The sequence below is a fragment of the Mya arenaria genome, chromosome 5, assembly GCF_026914265.1.
Source record: "Mya arenaria isolate MELC-2E11 chromosome 5, ASM2691426v1".
Classification (NCBI taxonomy): domain Eukaryota; kingdom Metazoa; phylum Mollusca; class Bivalvia; order Myida; family Myidae; genus Mya; species Mya arenaria.
Genome location: NC_069126.1, coordinates 4201012 through 4218866, shown reverse-complemented (window position 1 = coordinate 4218866; position 17855 = coordinate 4201012). Strand labels below are relative to the sequence as shown.

General features: G+C 35.7%; 1 protein-coding gene across 5 annotated transcripts in view; it reads left to right on the top strand.

Annotated features, from left to right (window-relative positions):
• LOC128233517 (signal transducer and activator of transcription 5B-like) overlaps positions 1–17855 on the top strand; it is a 49188-nt gene that overhangs the window by 21329 nt on the left and 10004 nt on the right. For 4 of the 5 annotated variants that reach the window (XM_052947219.1, XM_052947220.1, XM_052947223.1 and 1 more), the window contains exons 7-19: positions 1988–2121; positions 2523–2677; positions 3187–3348; positions 5668–5802; positions 6116–6251; positions 6542–6589; positions 6996–7076; positions 10980–11072; positions 11357–11551; positions 12129–12223; positions 14927–15072; positions 15755–15910; positions 17409–17481. In XM_052947219.1, the coding sequence (XP_052803179.1) occupies positions 1988–2121; positions 2523–2677; positions 3187–3348; positions 5668–5802; positions 6116–6251; positions 6542–6589; positions 6996–7076; positions 10980–11072; positions 11357–11551; positions 12129–12223; positions 14927–15072; positions 15755–15910; positions 17409–17481 (1609 nt within the window). The remainder of the gene's footprint in view (positions 1–1987; positions 2122–2522; positions 2678–3186; positions 3349–5667; positions 5803–6115; positions 6252–6541; positions 6590–6995; positions 7077–10979; positions 11073–11356; positions 11552–12128; positions 12224–14926; positions 15073–15754; positions 15911–17408; positions 17482–17855) is intronic. The other variant, XM_052947221.1, reaches the window with a different exon arrangement.

Genomic DNA, 17855 nt, shown 5'->3' with positions numbered 1-17855 from the left:
ACGATAGGGGGTATAAGACGCAGGCAAAAAAATATGTGAAAAATCCGAGAAAAAAACTTTTAATCTATGTTTTGGCTTAAAGGACGGATAGAAAAAATGTCAAAATCATCTGCCACGATCGGCCACCATGTTTGTTGACAGTGACGAAAAATATTTTTTTCGTGAAAATGGCGATGGTTATTTTTAAAAACATACAATTTGTATCTGGATGGCACTGAAAAGTACCTTTTTGACAATTTGCAAGATTTCTTTCTGACATATCGTCATAGCGTCACGGTTTATAGACCTGTCCGTCATATCGTAAAGGATAACCTGTCGAGAATGAAAAGTTTAGTAATGCAAAAACCTTATTTTGTTAAGGTTTGTTCACAAAATGTCAACACCTACAGAAAAGAATAAAGAACGTGGCAAAGTGTGAAAAAACAAGACCACTATTGCAACAGTTTGTAGTATTGGTATGTTAAACAGCTTTAAAGACAGTGCGAGATTTTCACACTTTATCATACAACTGACAAAAAAATATTTTGACAGTCCACAGCTTTGCTTCTTTATATATGCATGTTTAATTATTGTTATATATATTCAAAATAATATTTAATAATTTTAATCGTACAATATTTTTTTTATTATAAACGTCTTACGATTTACCTTATCTTGATCTTCAACTGCCGTTTTAACCCGTATAAACTTTATGGATATGACGAGAGTAACATCCCTTTCTACACAAGTCTAAACAAACGCTCGGCCTGAAATCGACCTCAGAAAAAAAGTACAAAAGCTTGTTACTGGTTATTTGACGCAGGCATTTTTTTACATCGAAATCTGAGGTGAAAAAGTGCGTCTAATACCCAGTCATTTATGGTAGGTTAATGAATTCCAGAATCATGCTCAACTGTCAGGAAGGTTATTGACTACCTGTATCATGCTCAACTCTTAAGTAGATTAATGACTACCAGAATTATGCTCAACTCTCAAGTAGGTTAATGACTACCAGAATCATGCTCAACTCTCAAGTAGGTTAATGACTACCAGAATCATGCTCAACTCTTAAGTAGGTTAATGACTACCAGAATCATGCTCAACTCTTAAGTAGGTTAATGACTACCAGAATCATGCTCAACTCTTAAGTAGGTTAATGACTACCTGTATCATGCTCAACTCTCAAGAAGGTTAATGACTATCAGAATCATGCTCAACTCTCAAGTAGGTTAATGACTACCAGAATCATGCTCAACTCTTAAGTAGGTTAATGACTACCTGTATCATGCTCAACTCTCAAGAAGGTTAATGACTACCAGAATCATGCTTAACTCTCAAGTAGGTTAATGAATTCCAGAATCATGCTCAACTCTTAAGTAGGTTAATGACTACCTGTATCATGCTCAACTCTCAAGAAGGTTAATGACTACCAGAATCATGCTCAACTCTCAAGTAGGTTAATGACTACCAGAATCATGCTCAACTCTCATGTAGGTTAATGACTACCTGTATCATGCTGGACTCTCAAGTAGGTTAATGACTACCAGAATCATGCTCAACTCTTCAAGTAGGTTAATGACTACCAGAATCATGCTCAACTCTCAAGTAGGTTAATGACAACCAGAATCATGCTCAACTCTCAAGTAGGTTAATGACTACCAGAATCATGCTCAACTCTCAAGTAGGTTAATGACTACCAGAATCATGCTCAACTCTCAAGTAGGTTAATGACAACCAGAATCATGCTCAACTCGCAAGTAGGTTAATGACTACCTGAGTCAGATCAACTCCCATGTGTACAAGTAAATGATTACCAGAATATTGCTCAACTCTCAAGTAAGTTAATTAATTCTTAGTTTTAATTAGATAAAGCTACCTCCCTGACAAAGCTTACATGCCCCCTTAACTTAAACATCACCTTTGTACATTTCTGCTTGTCAGCTTGTATTTATAAGTAGCTTTTAAATATGTAATGTTAAGTGTTAAAATGTTTGAACCTTAATTCCAGGCCAGCTTCAGAGGGTGCAGCAGGATGAGTCAATTCCCAACAGAACGGAACTGGCCAACCGCCTACGACAACAGAAAGATGAAATGGATAGAATGTTACTGGCATCTGCTCAGAAAATACTCGAGGAACGCTTGGTGAGAAAGACTTGCTTTCAATTAGTGACACTTACGTTGATGTTCTTGTAGTATTGATTTGCTGAATTGATTGATCAATATGAACAGAATAGAGTTTCCCAAACCCGCTGTTAGGCAAGGCAGTGTGCTGTCTGACAATTCTCATTTGTAAAATTGTAGTTTAATGGTAATACATGTTTAGATAAACAATGGCATCCATTGATGCAACAAAAAAAGGTTAAACTGATATCATCAAGAACTGTTGTAGAATCAGATGTGAGTTCTTTCTTATATGAGATAAGGATTAGTTGCTATTATTATAGTATATTCTGTATAGAAATGTTCATACCATCTACTGAAAGTAAAGACAAAAACATTTACATGTACATCTTATACTCACTGAATGTTGATGGCTTTTGCAGCGTCTTGCCCAGAAGCACAAGGAAACACTGGCTCACATTGAGACATTGCAGAAAAAAGTTGTAGATGAGGAGTTGATCACTTGGAAACGGCGACAGCAGTTGGCCCTCAATGGGGCGCCGTTTGACAGTAGCATGATTGACATCATTCAGGGCTGGTCAGTCACATTTTTAGCTGGGTTTTTTACCTTTTTTTTGAAGTATGGTCACAGTTCTGGTGGTGTTATTGGCACAGTGCTGGTGGTATAATTGTTGTTGAGGGCATGCATAATCTTTAATTTTGGCTGTAAAGTAAAAACAGTGAAGTTTTAACTACCATCAAATTTTGTAAGTATGTTCACATTGTAGAAAGTCTCTTCACTCCAGCAAAGTAAATCCTTGTTTAGTTGAAGAAAACAAAACAAATACATCATCATGGCCTTTTGTTTTTGTTACATTTTGCTTGAATTTCAATCAACCTCATTGGGTTTGTATTTTCAATTTATTATCTTTTGAATTAGTCTTGACTTACTTTAAAAACCAAAAGCTTCTGTTTTATCTCAAATCAGTGCAATCACCATAAGTAATATGCTGTGCCAAAAATTTATTTATTGATGTCAACATGAATTTTTGATTTCATAATTGGTATTGTAAATGAGTGACCTATAAAGGACTCCCACTTTTTTAGGTGTGAATCTCTGGCAGACTTGATCTGGCGTAACCGTGTGCAGATACTGCGTGTCGACTCACTACGGACCCAGCTGCCCATTGACGTTCCAGACGGATACACAGACATACAGCCGGAGCTGAACCAGCTGGTCACCGGCTTGCTGTCGTCGCTGGTTACCAGGTACAATCATTTGTTTGTGCTTTGTAGTAAATTTACCTTTATTGATGAGCACACTTTCTCTCTTCTCTCTTCTTGACTGAAACTGTATCAGCCTGGTAACTTGTCGGCTTTCTTCTGCTGCAACCAGGTAAAGAAGAAATATTTTTTTAAAGACTACAATTAAGTTGAGATCTTTTTAATGGACAGTGCAAAGAAAGGTGAACACGATGGCTATATTCAACCATAGATGTCTATGCTTAATAAACTGCAATATTTACAATTAAGCATCACTGTGAAAATCTTTGTATGGAAATTTTAGATGAAAAGTATAAATGTACATGTTTTTATTACCGTATTTTCTCGACTATAAGACGGGGAAATTGGGTCCCGATTTTGACCCCCAAAGTAGGGGACCCGTCTTATAAGCGAGTCGATAAAATATTAAAAAAAGATTCAAGTCAAAATCAGTAAAATTTTACATAGGGTATTCGTCTATCCAGTATATCGTCTGCTGATACAAGTATGGGGCAATTAAGTAAACAACAACACGAAATCTCTTCACCGCGCGTGCTCTGACGTCACACAGTGTACAGTTATATCTGCATTTTTTCTCATGGCGCGTGTCAGTATAATTAGTTTGACAGATATATCAAATCAATAAACTGGAATCTTAATATGATGTAGGTACCTAACTGTCAATTTGATTAAGCAAACAAATGACAATGCGAATATGAATCCTTTATGTTCGTCGCCAATCAAGGGACAATATTGCCTAAAGCATTATTGCTAAACAAACACCTATTCATGCCTCGGCCTTTCGCAGTTATGTTATTGAAGCCATTTATTTTGCCGAATAACTTCATTGGTGTCTTCAATAAAAAAAAACTAAAATAAACATATGTTGTTATTGATGAATTATTACAATTCTGATAAGTAACGACCTGTCCTGCAAACTTATGTACTCATTTTTAACCTACCTCCAAATAGAGAGCTCACAGTTGAGCGCCATTTTCTTTGAGTAAAACAAAAACAGTTGCCGCGAAAGTCGATAATTGTCCGTTGAGCTTGAACATTTTTACACTTAGGAAGAATTTTAGCATTTTAGATTTGCTTAAAAATTGACCCCGTCTTATAAGCGAGTCGAAACAAAAAGCACCAGATTTCATGGGCAAAGTTAGGGGGCCGTCTTATAAGCGAATCGCCTTATAGTCGAGAAAATACGGTAGCTCTTCTGGCCTTTGGATGCGATGGTAATGCGTACGTAGTATGTGCATCTGTGCGTTCGTGCGTCTGTAAACAATTGCTTGTGAACATGATACAGTCTTCAGTTTTGATTGTATCTCGATGAAACTTGTACAGTATCTAGATATCCATTAGAGCTGGTTTCCTTTCGAAAACCAGCCAGATCCGCCCATGCATGCCTACATTATGGCCCTTGATAGTATAAAAAATGCTATTGTGTATACAATTGGTTGTGAACACGATACAGTCTTCAGTTTTGATTGTATCTCGATGAAACTTGTACAGTATCTAGATATCCATTAGAGCTCGGTTCCTTTCGAAAACCAGCAAGATCCGCCCATGAATGCCTAGAATATGGGCCATGAAAGTTCTAAAGAAATGCTTTCTATTTTTAGCCAGGTCTGCATGAGCGAATTCTATTTTTAGCCAAGTTTACATGTACATGTAAATTAAAGTCTAGAGTTAAGGGAGACAATTTGCAAGTCTAGGATTTTGAGAGACAATTTGCTTTTTGCTTCTGCAGTTGATTTTGTGAATTACTCTGCCTTGTTCTTGTTGAAAGCCCAAAGGCCATTTTTTAGCTTTAAGTTCTGCAGTTTGCGCATTCATCTTAACAACATTGGTTGTGAATGTTAAAGTTATGCACCTGGTGTCATTACTGGCCACACCCAGGGTTCACAGGTTTGGTAAACATAAATCTGGAAAGGTTTGAAAATCTTTTTGTGTGTTCGTACATCCATCTCAGCACAATTGTTGATTGTGAATGTTTGTTCAAATTGATCAATGTTGTCCTAGGATGCCCTTGACTTTGACCTTTTGACCAACTTTTTTTAACTTTTAAAACTACAGAAATTTTTACAATGAGTACAGTTTTGAAAGCATTTTTTTTAAAAATAGTTCATGCAACTAATCTGCTTACAATACTTTCTGGGCTCAGATGTTGAACGTGCTACGTTTTCAGGTAACCCAAACACAAAACTATATGTCTGTTGCCTTTTACCCATACATACATGCTCTGGATTGATATGACCACAAAAGCCATGCCAGTAGAACATAGGCGCTTTTGGGCCTCTTGTTTATTTTCCTGTGATATTCCAGTACGTTTATAGTGGAACAGCAGCCGCCACAGGTGTTGAAGAAGGATGCGAGATTCTCCGCAACTGTCCGACTCCTTGTCGGGGGAAAACTCAACCTGAACATGTTCCCTCCGAGGGTCAAGGCCACCATTATCAAGTATGCATAAAATAAGACTACTTACTTGAATGAATGTCTTCAGATGAATAATTGTTACACATGTCATACCAATAACAAGATTGATTTTTTTTGACAAGCACTATGTTAAGGATTTACTATACAGGTAATAAGTGTTTCTGTTTTGTCCAAGGTCTAGCATAGTTAAGCTCCATTTTAAAATCATGCTTGTCTGGCTTGTATGTTTTTCAAAGAATTATTGCTTGCAGTTCATGTGCAATAAAGATGAGCATTGAAGATCCAACTTTAAGTTAATTAAGCATGCTTGCCTATTCATGTATATTACTTTCACCAGTGAGCAGCAGGCACGAGGTCTCTTGCAGAGCGACGAGAGCAGGCGCCAGCAAAAATGTGGCGACATCCTGAACAACGAGGGACAGATGGACTTTCACAATGCCACTGGACAGCTGAGCATTGTCTTCAGAAACATGGTTGGTTAAAATGAGTTTCCTGCTGTAAACAAATATATACTGAGTAACTGTTACTCTTTCACAGTCAAAAACACATAACATTTATGGTGATGTTTAAGTAAAAAGTTGACAGGTCTCTTAATATGATGGTATTAGGTTCAATTTCTAAACTAAAAAATGATCGGTCACATTCTTGTAGTAAGCTTTTGACTCTGTAAACATCAAGCTGAAATGGATTACTTCTAAATTAGGAATATACTTATGGTACTATGTGACCTAGTTATCAGATAAGAAATTGATTACTGTTTCAGTCGTTGAAGAACATAAAGAGGGCAGACAGGCGTGGGGCAGAAGTACATGCAAGTATCGCTCCAGCAAACCTTTCTTTCCTTTTACTCTATAAAATATTTAAAATCGTTTTAAATGAGCATATTGAACAGTTCCAATGAAAATTGGTACCAATATATGCTTCTTTACTGAATTTAGTGATTATTTTCTTACAATTTGACATCCCATTTTTGTGTATGAATTATACTTGCAAAGTTGAATGGCATCAATTGTTGATAGCTTTATATTACCCTGTAAAAATTGCGTTTTAATTGCCAAATAATTATAACAATAAAAGTATACTGTATATTGATAACTGTGATGCGTTATTTTTGTTTATAAAGTAGTAAAGGCCTAGTCTGTCACTGTTCCATGTGGGCAATAAAAACCTGAAGATAAAAGATATGATATATTATATATAATTGTTGTCATTTATAGACCGTAGCTGAGGAGAAGTTTTGCCTGCACTTCACGTCAGAGTTCAATGTTGGGGGTAATGAGCTCAAGTTCCAGGTGTGGGTGAGTTCTCAGTTTGCTTATGCTTCATGCGTGGACACACAGGGGTGTGATGCTTTATGGTAAAGGTTATTTTTCTGTTGGAACATCTTGAGCTTTTGGTAAATTCAGAATCTTAGGCTGTTTGGTGTTTAAATAATTCAGTGTTATTTATTTGTTACGGCAGAAAAAAAACCCATTTACGATTCGATTCCTGATTTTTCAAAATAAAAAAGCATGTCACGTAGATTCTACATTCATTCATGATTTCTCTAATTTTTAACCACTTTTTGCTAATGCTTCAGTTCCGTAATAAAATGAAATCTTAAGCTCTGGGAATTTCAATCATTGGTGGATGTGAAATGGACATAATCGTTTATTTCTCAGGCCCAAGTGTTTACTAATGGCCCACTTTGAAAGTCACTGTGTAATACACGAGTGAACTTAATTCTTTTTAACTAGTAACTTTTCTTGCAATTTTAATATTTACTAAAACTAAAATGGACTAGAGGCAGCTAATGCTTATGTTTGCTGGATGCAATGAAGCTGGTGGCAGGATAACTGTGTTGTAAATTAACACACATGTACCAAGCATTTGCATGTTTTTTTTATGCTTTTTGGTAAAATATGGATTTTTAGCTGGAATATTCGAAGAAAAAGGAGGCTTACTACTGCTTCCTGCATCGGGATCTGGTTTAAGTTTCAGGGCAAGTAGGCATTTTCTCTTATAACTCCAATGCCGTTCATTTAAAGATGCACTCATACTCCCAAATTAGTTTTACCACAATCAATACAATTGTTTTAATATACCAAAGAGGATGAATAAATGTCGAAATCAATGGTTTTTATGAAGAATATCGAGTTTAATTTGAAAGAAAGGTGCAGAAAACATGGTATTTCACAGTAAATCTTTTAGCAATCACCAATCATTTATTTTTTTGCGTGTTTAGCTATTCAATAAACAGTATATATATTATATATATATATTATAAAGAATAAGCATAACAAGGGAATAATATACCTCGAACAAATTTTCGACTTTAGAGAAAAGAAATTCTATTCATTTGATAACATGCAATTTCTATACCAAATTCCTAATGGTGATTTTTTAAAATATTTACAACTGACTAGTAATATACCACAATATATGAAGTATGATCTGAAATCTTCAAGTATAACAATTCCAGTAGAATATATGTCGATGCTTGATACAATAAAATCTAAAAAAACATATAAAAATTTCTCTATAGTACACAGATTATAAATAGCAATATAGAATTAAAGCACAAACAAAAATGGGAAAATCTTTTTCATTTAGTTAAATTGGAAGGAAATCTACATAATGCCTTACATAGCTACAATGGATACATGTATACAAGCATTTCAGTTCAAAATAATTAATAGAATCATACCTACAAACAGATATTTGTTCAAATGCAAATTATCCAACTCCAGCCAATGTGACTTGTGCTCAAGCAATGAAGAAACAATTAGTCACATGTTTTGGGATTGCACCATAATACAAGATCTGTGGAAAAAACTTAAGACCTATCTTCAGACTAAGGGTATACTTGTTGAACTTAATCTATAACAGTTTTGTTTGGAGTAAACACATCTACACGTAGTAAATATAGCAGCACAAACTTTATTATTCTATTGATGAAATATTTCATTTTCTGTTCAAAATACCGACAAGCGATACCAAACTTTCGTAACTTTGAAAGGTACTTGCAAATACATATAAATATCGACCGCGAAATCGCTGTCATGAAAAATAAATTAGATATCCATTTACACAAGTGGAATTTCTTATCCTGAAAAAAATAAACAAACAACAACAACAACCAAACATGGAATACCAGTATGTCTCTCAAAAACCCCATTTTTTTACCCCCCCCCCCCCCCCCTTTATATATTTAAACATAAACATTAAAATTTTAGCTCAGCAATTCAATATCTAACATGGCAAGGAAATAAGCTTATTTAACATAAATGAAACATTAAGTGTGTTTTTTCTCTGTATCTGATGTACCGTGATTTGTATTGCTATTGCTGTTGTATACATATTAATAAAAAAAAAAAAAAAATGGTTACAATTTTGTTATCACTAATGAATATTTTACATAAATGCATGATTGAGTAAGAAGTAAGAACAATTATGTTTGTTATACTGTAATAATACATGTGCATGTGTTGATTTTGAATAAGAGTGTCACTTAAATACTTCACACTTCGTTTCCCCTGAATAAATTTAAGAACGCATGCACCCAGGAACATCATACTTGGTATGCTAGTTGGTCATGATTAGTAGATGACCCCTATTGATTTTCTGGCTAGTTGGTCAAAGGCCAAAGGTCACATCGAGGTAAAATAACGGTTTCTGCTGAATAACCAAAGATGGCTAGGCTTGGGTCTAGGAACGTCATTCTTGGTTTGCAAATGGTCTTGATTATTAGATGACCCCTATTGATTTTGAGGTCAGTAGATCACAGTCACAGTGACCTTCAGGTGAAAAACAATTTGTTGGTCATAAGTACTTACGTCACACTTCATTCGGCTCGATAATTACGCTTGGACTCAGGAACTTCATACTCTGACCCAGGAACTTCATACTTGATATGCAGGATGGTCATGACCAGTAGATGACCACTATGTTTGTTCGTCTCCAGTCCAAATGCACAAATTTCATTTATATCATTGATTATTTCTCATCTATGACCACACAATGGGGGAGACAAGCGCTTTTCAAAAAAGCATTCTCTTGTTTTACTTTTATTTCTTTATTTTATTGCTTTTGACAGGCACATTTTTAACCAGGTTTTACTTACAGTGAAGTCATTTTTTAGCTCTTGGCTGTAAGTGTCTGTCGTTCACGCATCCATCTAAACACAAGTGGTTGTAACTGTTTGCTCAAATTATGCCCCTGGGGTCATTACTGGCCACACTTCAGGGTTCACTTAAATTGGGAAATGTTTGAAAATCTTTTTGTGTGTTCGTGCATCCATCTATACACAATTGCTTGTGAATGTTTGTTCAAATTATGCCCCTGGGGTCAAAACTGGCACTGCCCAGGGGTTCACAGGTTTGGTATACTTAAATTGGGAATGTTTGAAAATCTTTTTGTTTGAACCAGCTATGCAGACCCTTGCTATTTTGAATATGGCATAATTTAGTGGTACGCTACCATGGTTGTTCAAATTATGCCCCTGGGGTCAAAACTGGCACTGCCCAGGGGGTCACAAGTTTCCTAGAGACTTATTTAAGAAATATTTTCAAAATCTTTCTGTTTCAAACCACAAGGCTCATACCTTTGATATTTGTTGTGGAGCATCATATGATGACTGTCTAGCAAAACAGTTATTATTATGCCCCGTGGGCCAAAGCTTTGCCAACAAGCATCAATGATGTCCTCGGATGACCTTAACTTTGACCTTTTGACCAACTTTTTTATTTTTAAAGCTAAAGAAATGAAATTTTGAGCATAAGTACAGTTTTGAAAGCAAATATTTTTTTTTTGTCAGATGACCTTTACTTGGCACATATTAAAATAGTTCATGCAACTAATCTGTTTACAACACTTTCTGTCCTTAGATGTTGAATATGCAACATTTTCAGCTAACCCAAATACAAAACATGAACTATATGTTTGTTGCCTATTACCCATATAATCATGCTCTAGATTGAAAATGACCACAAGAGTTATGCCAGTAGAGCATAGGCCCTCATGGGCCTCTTGTTTAACCTGTTAATGAAGTTAGATTGTATAGCAAATATTGCCTGTTAAAATTCATGTGTTGAAATTGGCTCAAGCTCCAAATACTCTGAGTAAAGCTTGTGCTGATTTGTTCATAAGTTTACCAAACTTTAAAGATAAGCACAACAGTATTGATCATGCACTGTGTAAATGGTTGTTGCTCTATATGACAGACCCTGTCACTGCCTGTGATTGTGACAGTACACGGTAACCAGGAGTGCCAGGCCACAGCCACCTACCTGTGGGACAACCAGTTCTCAGAGCCGGTAAGAAGCATCATATTTACATGTATACTAACTTTGAAGGTTCTCGAAATAAGACTATTATTTCATAAAACATCTGATATTGGTGAGTCGGGTAAACTGAGTTCTAATATTCAATTAGAGATAATAATTATATATCTAATATTCAAGAGCAGACTGAGTTGCATGCTTGTTCATCTCCACTTCTATCTTCATCTTTAATCTCTAGAGGTGGATAACCATGTTCAGTCCACTTGGCAGGTTGGATACTCTTGGACCAGTTAATGATTACAGTTTATGTATCACAGGGTCGTATTCCATTCCAAGTACCTGACCAGGTGCCCTGGCCGGAGGTGGCCAGCATGCTGTCCACCAAGTTTGCCCACATGACAGGTCGAGGGCTCACGGAGCAGAATCTCCGCTACCTTGCCAACAAACTCTTTGCTGTGACCGGCCAACAGGACTTCAGCCAACATAAGGTTGCGTGGGCACAGTTTAACAAGGTCAGTGGTTAGCGATTGTCATTGTTCAAGAAAGGTGTTAGAGATATTCTGCCCAGCTTTGATTTAATTCTATACAATTATACAACCTGACTTAATGTTATCCAAGCTTGGTCCAGGTTTTGGGTATTTTAAGCTGTGTTGTATTGCCATCCGGCATTGTCAGCGTGCAAATATTTTAACCTGTAACCAGGATTTTAGAATGAAACTTGTTACCCATGTCGCCAGAGTCAATACATTCATGTACAGCAAGGCTGATACTTCTTTCTTGAATATTTTTTGGGGCATGCTCTATTTTCTAACTAAAAAACATTAGAAGTGTGTTGATATTTGCTGCACATGGCTCTTGTTATTTTCATTGCTTTACTGTCAGACATTATGATAACCTATGTTGGTATAAGGGCAGTAATTCATTTTATAGTTCTTTTCCCATTTCCTCGACTGATCATTGTGGTACACAATAATGTAACAGCCCATGCTGCCTGAACAACACAGGTGACCTGGTTATTGCACAGAGAACATTCGGAAAAATGAGGGAAAGATAATCATGTATTCATATGCCTCTTTCTAACTCTTACAGGAGAACCTTGCTGCCCGTAATTTCACATTCTGGGAGTGGTTCTGGTCGGTGGGAAAGTTGGTTAGAGAACATTTAAAAGGACCGTGGACTGATGAGTGAGTTAAACACTTGGTCCACATGTGATTATATAGAGAACAATTGTTTGTACAGTGTAAGGAAGTCAGCACCAAAAGCTATATTTCTCAAGTTGCTTTGTCATGAGTGAAATTTTTACTTTTGGTCTTTTACTCGAGATGAAATATATTGTACTTTTCTTTTTGTTTCATGCTTTTAATTATATTTGGATAAACTCACTGTTTCAAATGGTGAATTTATCAGGATATGATGATCCACCATTATTTTTCAATAAACCACCAAATAGCATGAAATAAAAGGTATTCTATTGTATCCAGTAGTTGAAACAGTACTCAACTGAACGGATTTTATAAAAAAGTTAACAAAGGCCACTGGCCCAAAACATCTAGATATTAATCATAATAATTCTAGTTACAAACCATGAAATATACATAATAATATGTTATTTACCAATGGTAACTTTTACAAATATATTTTTGTGTATAATACACAAATTTATTTAATAATGAATCTGCTTTGAGATATTTCTTAAAACTGTCATGAATTTGAATTTTGAAAATAGTGTTTTATTATCTTATGATATTATTTCTAGGAAAGTGAAAGGCTTTGTTGATAAATTTGAATGTCAGAAAAAGCTTCATACATATCCACATGGAACCTTCATGTTACGGTTCAGTGAATCTGAGCTGGGCGGTATAACCATTGCTTGGGTCATTAAGGATAAGAAGACAGGTGAATAATTGTCCACCTGAAATAATGCAGTGGTTATGCTTAATAACCTTGTTATACCCCCACAAACGAAGTTTGAGGGGGTATATAGGAGTGAGCTTGTCTGTCGGTCGGTCTGTCTGTCTGTGGGTCGGTCAGTCTGTCGGTTTTCATGGTTTCCGGACGATAACTCATGAAAGGCTAGACAGATTTGAAAAAATTTTGGTACACAGGTGTAACATCAGAAGATACAGGCCAAGTTCGATATTGGGGCTGGTGGGGTCAAGGTCACTGTTACTAAAAATAGAAAAACGGTTTCCGGACGATAACTCATGAAAGGCTTGACAGATTTGAAAAATTTTGGTACACAGGTGTAACATCAGAAGATACAGGTCAAGTTCGATATTGGGGCTGGTGGGGCCAAGGTCAAGGTCACTTTTACTAAAAATAGAAAAACGATTTCCGGACGATAACTCATGAAAGGCTTGACAGATTTGAAAAAATTTTGGTACACAGGTGTAACATCAGAAGATACAGGTCAAGTTCGATATTGGGGCTGGTGGGGCCAAGGTCAAGGTCACTGTTACTAAAAATAGAAAAACGGTTACTGGACGATAACTCATGAAAGGCTTGACAGATTTGAACAATTTTGGTACACAGGTGTAACATCAGAAGATACAGGTCAAGTTCGATATTGGGGCTGGTGGGGCCAAGGTCAAGGTCACTGTTACTAAAAAAAGAAAAACGGTTTCTGGACGATAACTCATGAAAGGCTAAACGGATTTGAACAATTTTTGGTACACAGGTGTAACATCAGAAGATACAGATCAAGTTCGATATTGGGGCTGGTGGGGTCAAGGTCACTGTTACTAAAAATAGAAAAATGGTTTCCGGACGATAACTCATGAAAGGCTTGACAGATTTGAAAAATTTTTGGTACACAGGTGTAACATCAGAAGATACAGGTCAAGTTCGATATTGGGGCTGGTGGGGCCAAGGTCAAGGTCACTGTTACTAAAAATAGAAAAATGGTTTCTGCTTCATAACTTTAATTGGGCATGAGATATTGTGATGAAACTTGCTGTATAGGCAGCCTCTGTGATGACAATGCTTGTGATTGAAAATGGGGCCAGTGGAGTAAAGGTTTTTGTGCACTGTTACGAAAATAGAAAAACGGTTTCCGGACAAACAATACATGCATGATAAAAGAAGATGCAATGTGCAGTAACTTTGGAGTTATGGCCTCTTTTCAAAGGAATGGTTTGCCATTCCTGTGTCCAGGCGGCATTTGGGGATATTCGTCACTCCTGTGACAGCTCTAGTTTGGTTTGTTTACCACTTGAGTCAACAACTTCTTACTTATCATTTATATAACATTTATCAGCCCATTTATCAGGTTGAGAATATGTATCAGAATTATGAATGAACTTTAATATTGATTGATGAAATCATTCAGCTATACAGGGTGATAAATAATACCTTCTGAAACTTGCAGTAAAAGACAGAGAAAAACAAATGACAGGAATTTTCCCTTCTTTCCAACGTTACCACAACATTATCGAAAGAACTGTATGCCAATGGGTTTTATTGTAAATATAATGATGCAAGAAGCAAATATGATTTTAGAGGTTTTTTTACGACACAAAACAAAATGGCCGCATCCATGATGTTTCAAAATGGATGCACCCATGATGTGGCATGATGATTTATTGGAAGGGTATGAGTACTATGAAGATAATTTAAGTCGTTCTTTCTGTTAAATAATTGAAAAAAAAATGCCATAATCAGCCCATTTCCAAGTTTTACTATCAGTTTGTCCTTTCCTGCTTTCCATGCTTCAATTGTAAAGATATTTATGATTGGTATGAAGTTGTTGACTTCTTGTCGTTTAGTGTAGGCTAGTGTTTTAACATGAAACTAATAAAAGAGAGAGCAGTGGGCCATGATAATGTAAATTTCATACTGAAACATGGATCTTTTATAACATTATTTTTTTTCTTTCTTTTTTTTCTAAGGTTAATCATTGGTTTTATGGATAAAACAGAATCAAATGACCTGCTGCTTTCCAAGCCAAATGGCCGATTTTTGTTGCGGTTTTCTGATGGCACTGTTGGCGGCATCACAATAGCCTGGGTAGCAGAAAACAAAGAGATCCCAGCTGGTAGGGCATAGGTTTTTATCATCAGTAATGACTTGTGTTGAGTTGTGTGGCAACATCACCACAGGTATTAGGGCAATTGGTTCTAATATGACAGTAATTTCTAAAATTTGGGTTTCTTTGATATTTTAGGATAAATTCCAAATTATATTCAACAATGGGCCATATTCGATGTAATTTTTAGTGTTATCTTTAGACATGCCTCAGTGATTCCATTCAGTTCATTAGCCAGTTAATTCTGTTAACAAGTTGGACCCTATTAAAACAGTTGGATTCTAATATTTAAATTAAAGTGTTATCTATGATGGTTATTGAATTGAAACCTTGTTTTGATTTTTAATCATTATAGAAATGGTGGTGGAATTCAGGTTTTGTTTTGAGTGTTTCCTAAAACTTAATTACATAGCTAAACAATACCAGTTTATGAATTCTAATTCTGTAAATATGCTTTATAGAGTCATCTTGATCATTATTATCTAATTTCATATTATCTAAATCTTTATAAAAGCTTAATTGCAATGTTATATTAATCTAAAAAAATACAACTAAATTTTATCATTAAATTTTATTACATAAATATTTTGATTTAAACCATTCAGCAATATTATCTTACATTTGATCATTACTATATTGTATTTCCTGGAATCACTAATTGCAATCAACAAATATCCACCCAAAACAACAGGTGAACGCCAAGTATGGAATCTGGCCCCATTCACGATCAAAGATTTTACGATTCGGGGGCTTGCTGACAGGATAAAGGATCTCGACGCCCTGGTGGCCCTCTACCCTGACATTCCAAAGGACTCAGCATTCGGGAAATACTACTCCCCCGCTCCAGGTAAAACCTTTTTGTTGTTGTTAAGCCTACAAAACCTAATTGCTTTCACTAACTTGTGAATAAGTTTTTGTATAGTCCTCAAATTGAATATACATATTGGTTACGGTCAGTAGATGACCTCTATTTTTGTTGGGTTTAACGGTCAAGGTAATTGTGACCTTTACAAACAAATAGGAATCTCATCTGTAAAGTTGTGAATGACTTGTTTTTGAATCCTCAATATTTTTATGCATATAGGTCAGAGTCAGAAGATTAACCCTAATGATTTATTATATTATAAACCATGTAATAGAGGATATCTTCCTGTAATGCCACACCTGTAAGATCAATGTATTGTTAACTGTTACTGTTGAAACTTTTCCACTGTATTATGTCCAAAAATCTTGATCCTAAGGTCCTCAAATTAAGAAAAATCTTATGAAGAATCATTGATCATGATCCTATTATGTCTCCCCCATTCATGTGGCAAGTTGGTCATGACTAGTAGATGACCCCTATTGATTTTATGATTAGTCCTTCAGTCAGTCAGTCAGTCAGTCCATCAGTCTGTATGTCACACTTCGTTTCTGCTCAATAATTAAAGAATGCTTGCACCCAGGAACTTCATACTTGGTATGCTAGTTGGTCATAACTAGAAGATGACCTCTATTTATTTTGAGATCAGTAGGTCAAAGTCGCCGTGACCTTGAGGTGAAGAAACGGATACCGCTCAGTAACTAAAAAACGCTTGCACCCAGGAACTTAATACTTGGTATGCAAGTTGGTCATGTAGATGACCCCTATTGATTTTGTGATCAGTAGGTCAAAGGTCAAGGTCACGATGACCTTGAGCTGAAAAATGGTTTCTGTTCAATAATTGAATAACACTTTCGCCGAGGAACTTCATACAATACACACTTTGTTTACATTTTCCAAGATTAATCCACAACACTTTCTTCTCTTCACAATTTTATACAGGTGAATAAACCAAACTTCACTGTTGGTTCCTCTCCAGTCCAAAATTACAAATTTCATGTCCATCATTTATTTTTTCTCAGCTATGACCAAACAATAGGGGAGACAAGGGCTTTTTCAAAAAGGCAATCTCTAGTTTGATTTTGAGGTCAAAGGTGACATTTTGTTACATTTGGCTTCGACACAGGGGACTCATCAAAACTGCAGAATTTTAGTTAAATAATTTGTACAAGATCATACGGCAGAAATATATACTTATTTTAGACTGAAGCATAGAAAATAACATGAATGCATTGTCTGATAATCAAGTATCTCCACAGACTTATAAACCATAGATTGGAATCTTCAATATGTCTATTTAGAGCATTTGAACTAAAGCTTATAGAGCAGCAGAATATCAAAGATCTTATCCATGTTGTTTTTTTTGGAGTTGTCCGCCATCTTGTTTCAGATTGAGAAATTGTGAAATCTATGGATGGATGTCACATGTTTTTTCGGGACAAAATCTGCTTAAGTCCTTCCTACATGTGTGTCTATGTTTCAGATGTGAGTCAAGGTGTAACACAAGGTGGCTATGTGAAAACAACCCTCATCACTGTGCTTGATGGAAGACAGAAGTATAGCTTTTTAGTTATTTATATTTATTATAATGCCCTTAAAAAAATATTTGTACACAGCATTACATTATTTTAACCCTAATTTAGATGATTCAAAGCAGATGGCCTAAAACAGGTGTTCTTGACTCAATAACTAAGTAAGAATTTATTGATAGAGGTGAAACTCCGTCTGCAAGTAGTTTATGTGTAGAATTATGTGAAGATTGGTGGGATCAAAGGCAAGGTCACTATTGCTTAAAATGGAAAATTTGTTTCTGCTCAATATCTTGAATTAGGAAACACTTTGTTTCTCTTCAGCTAATTTTAAAATATACATTGGGGTTAGAGGTCAAGGTCGCTATTACTAAAAATAGAAAAACGGTTTCTGCTCAAGG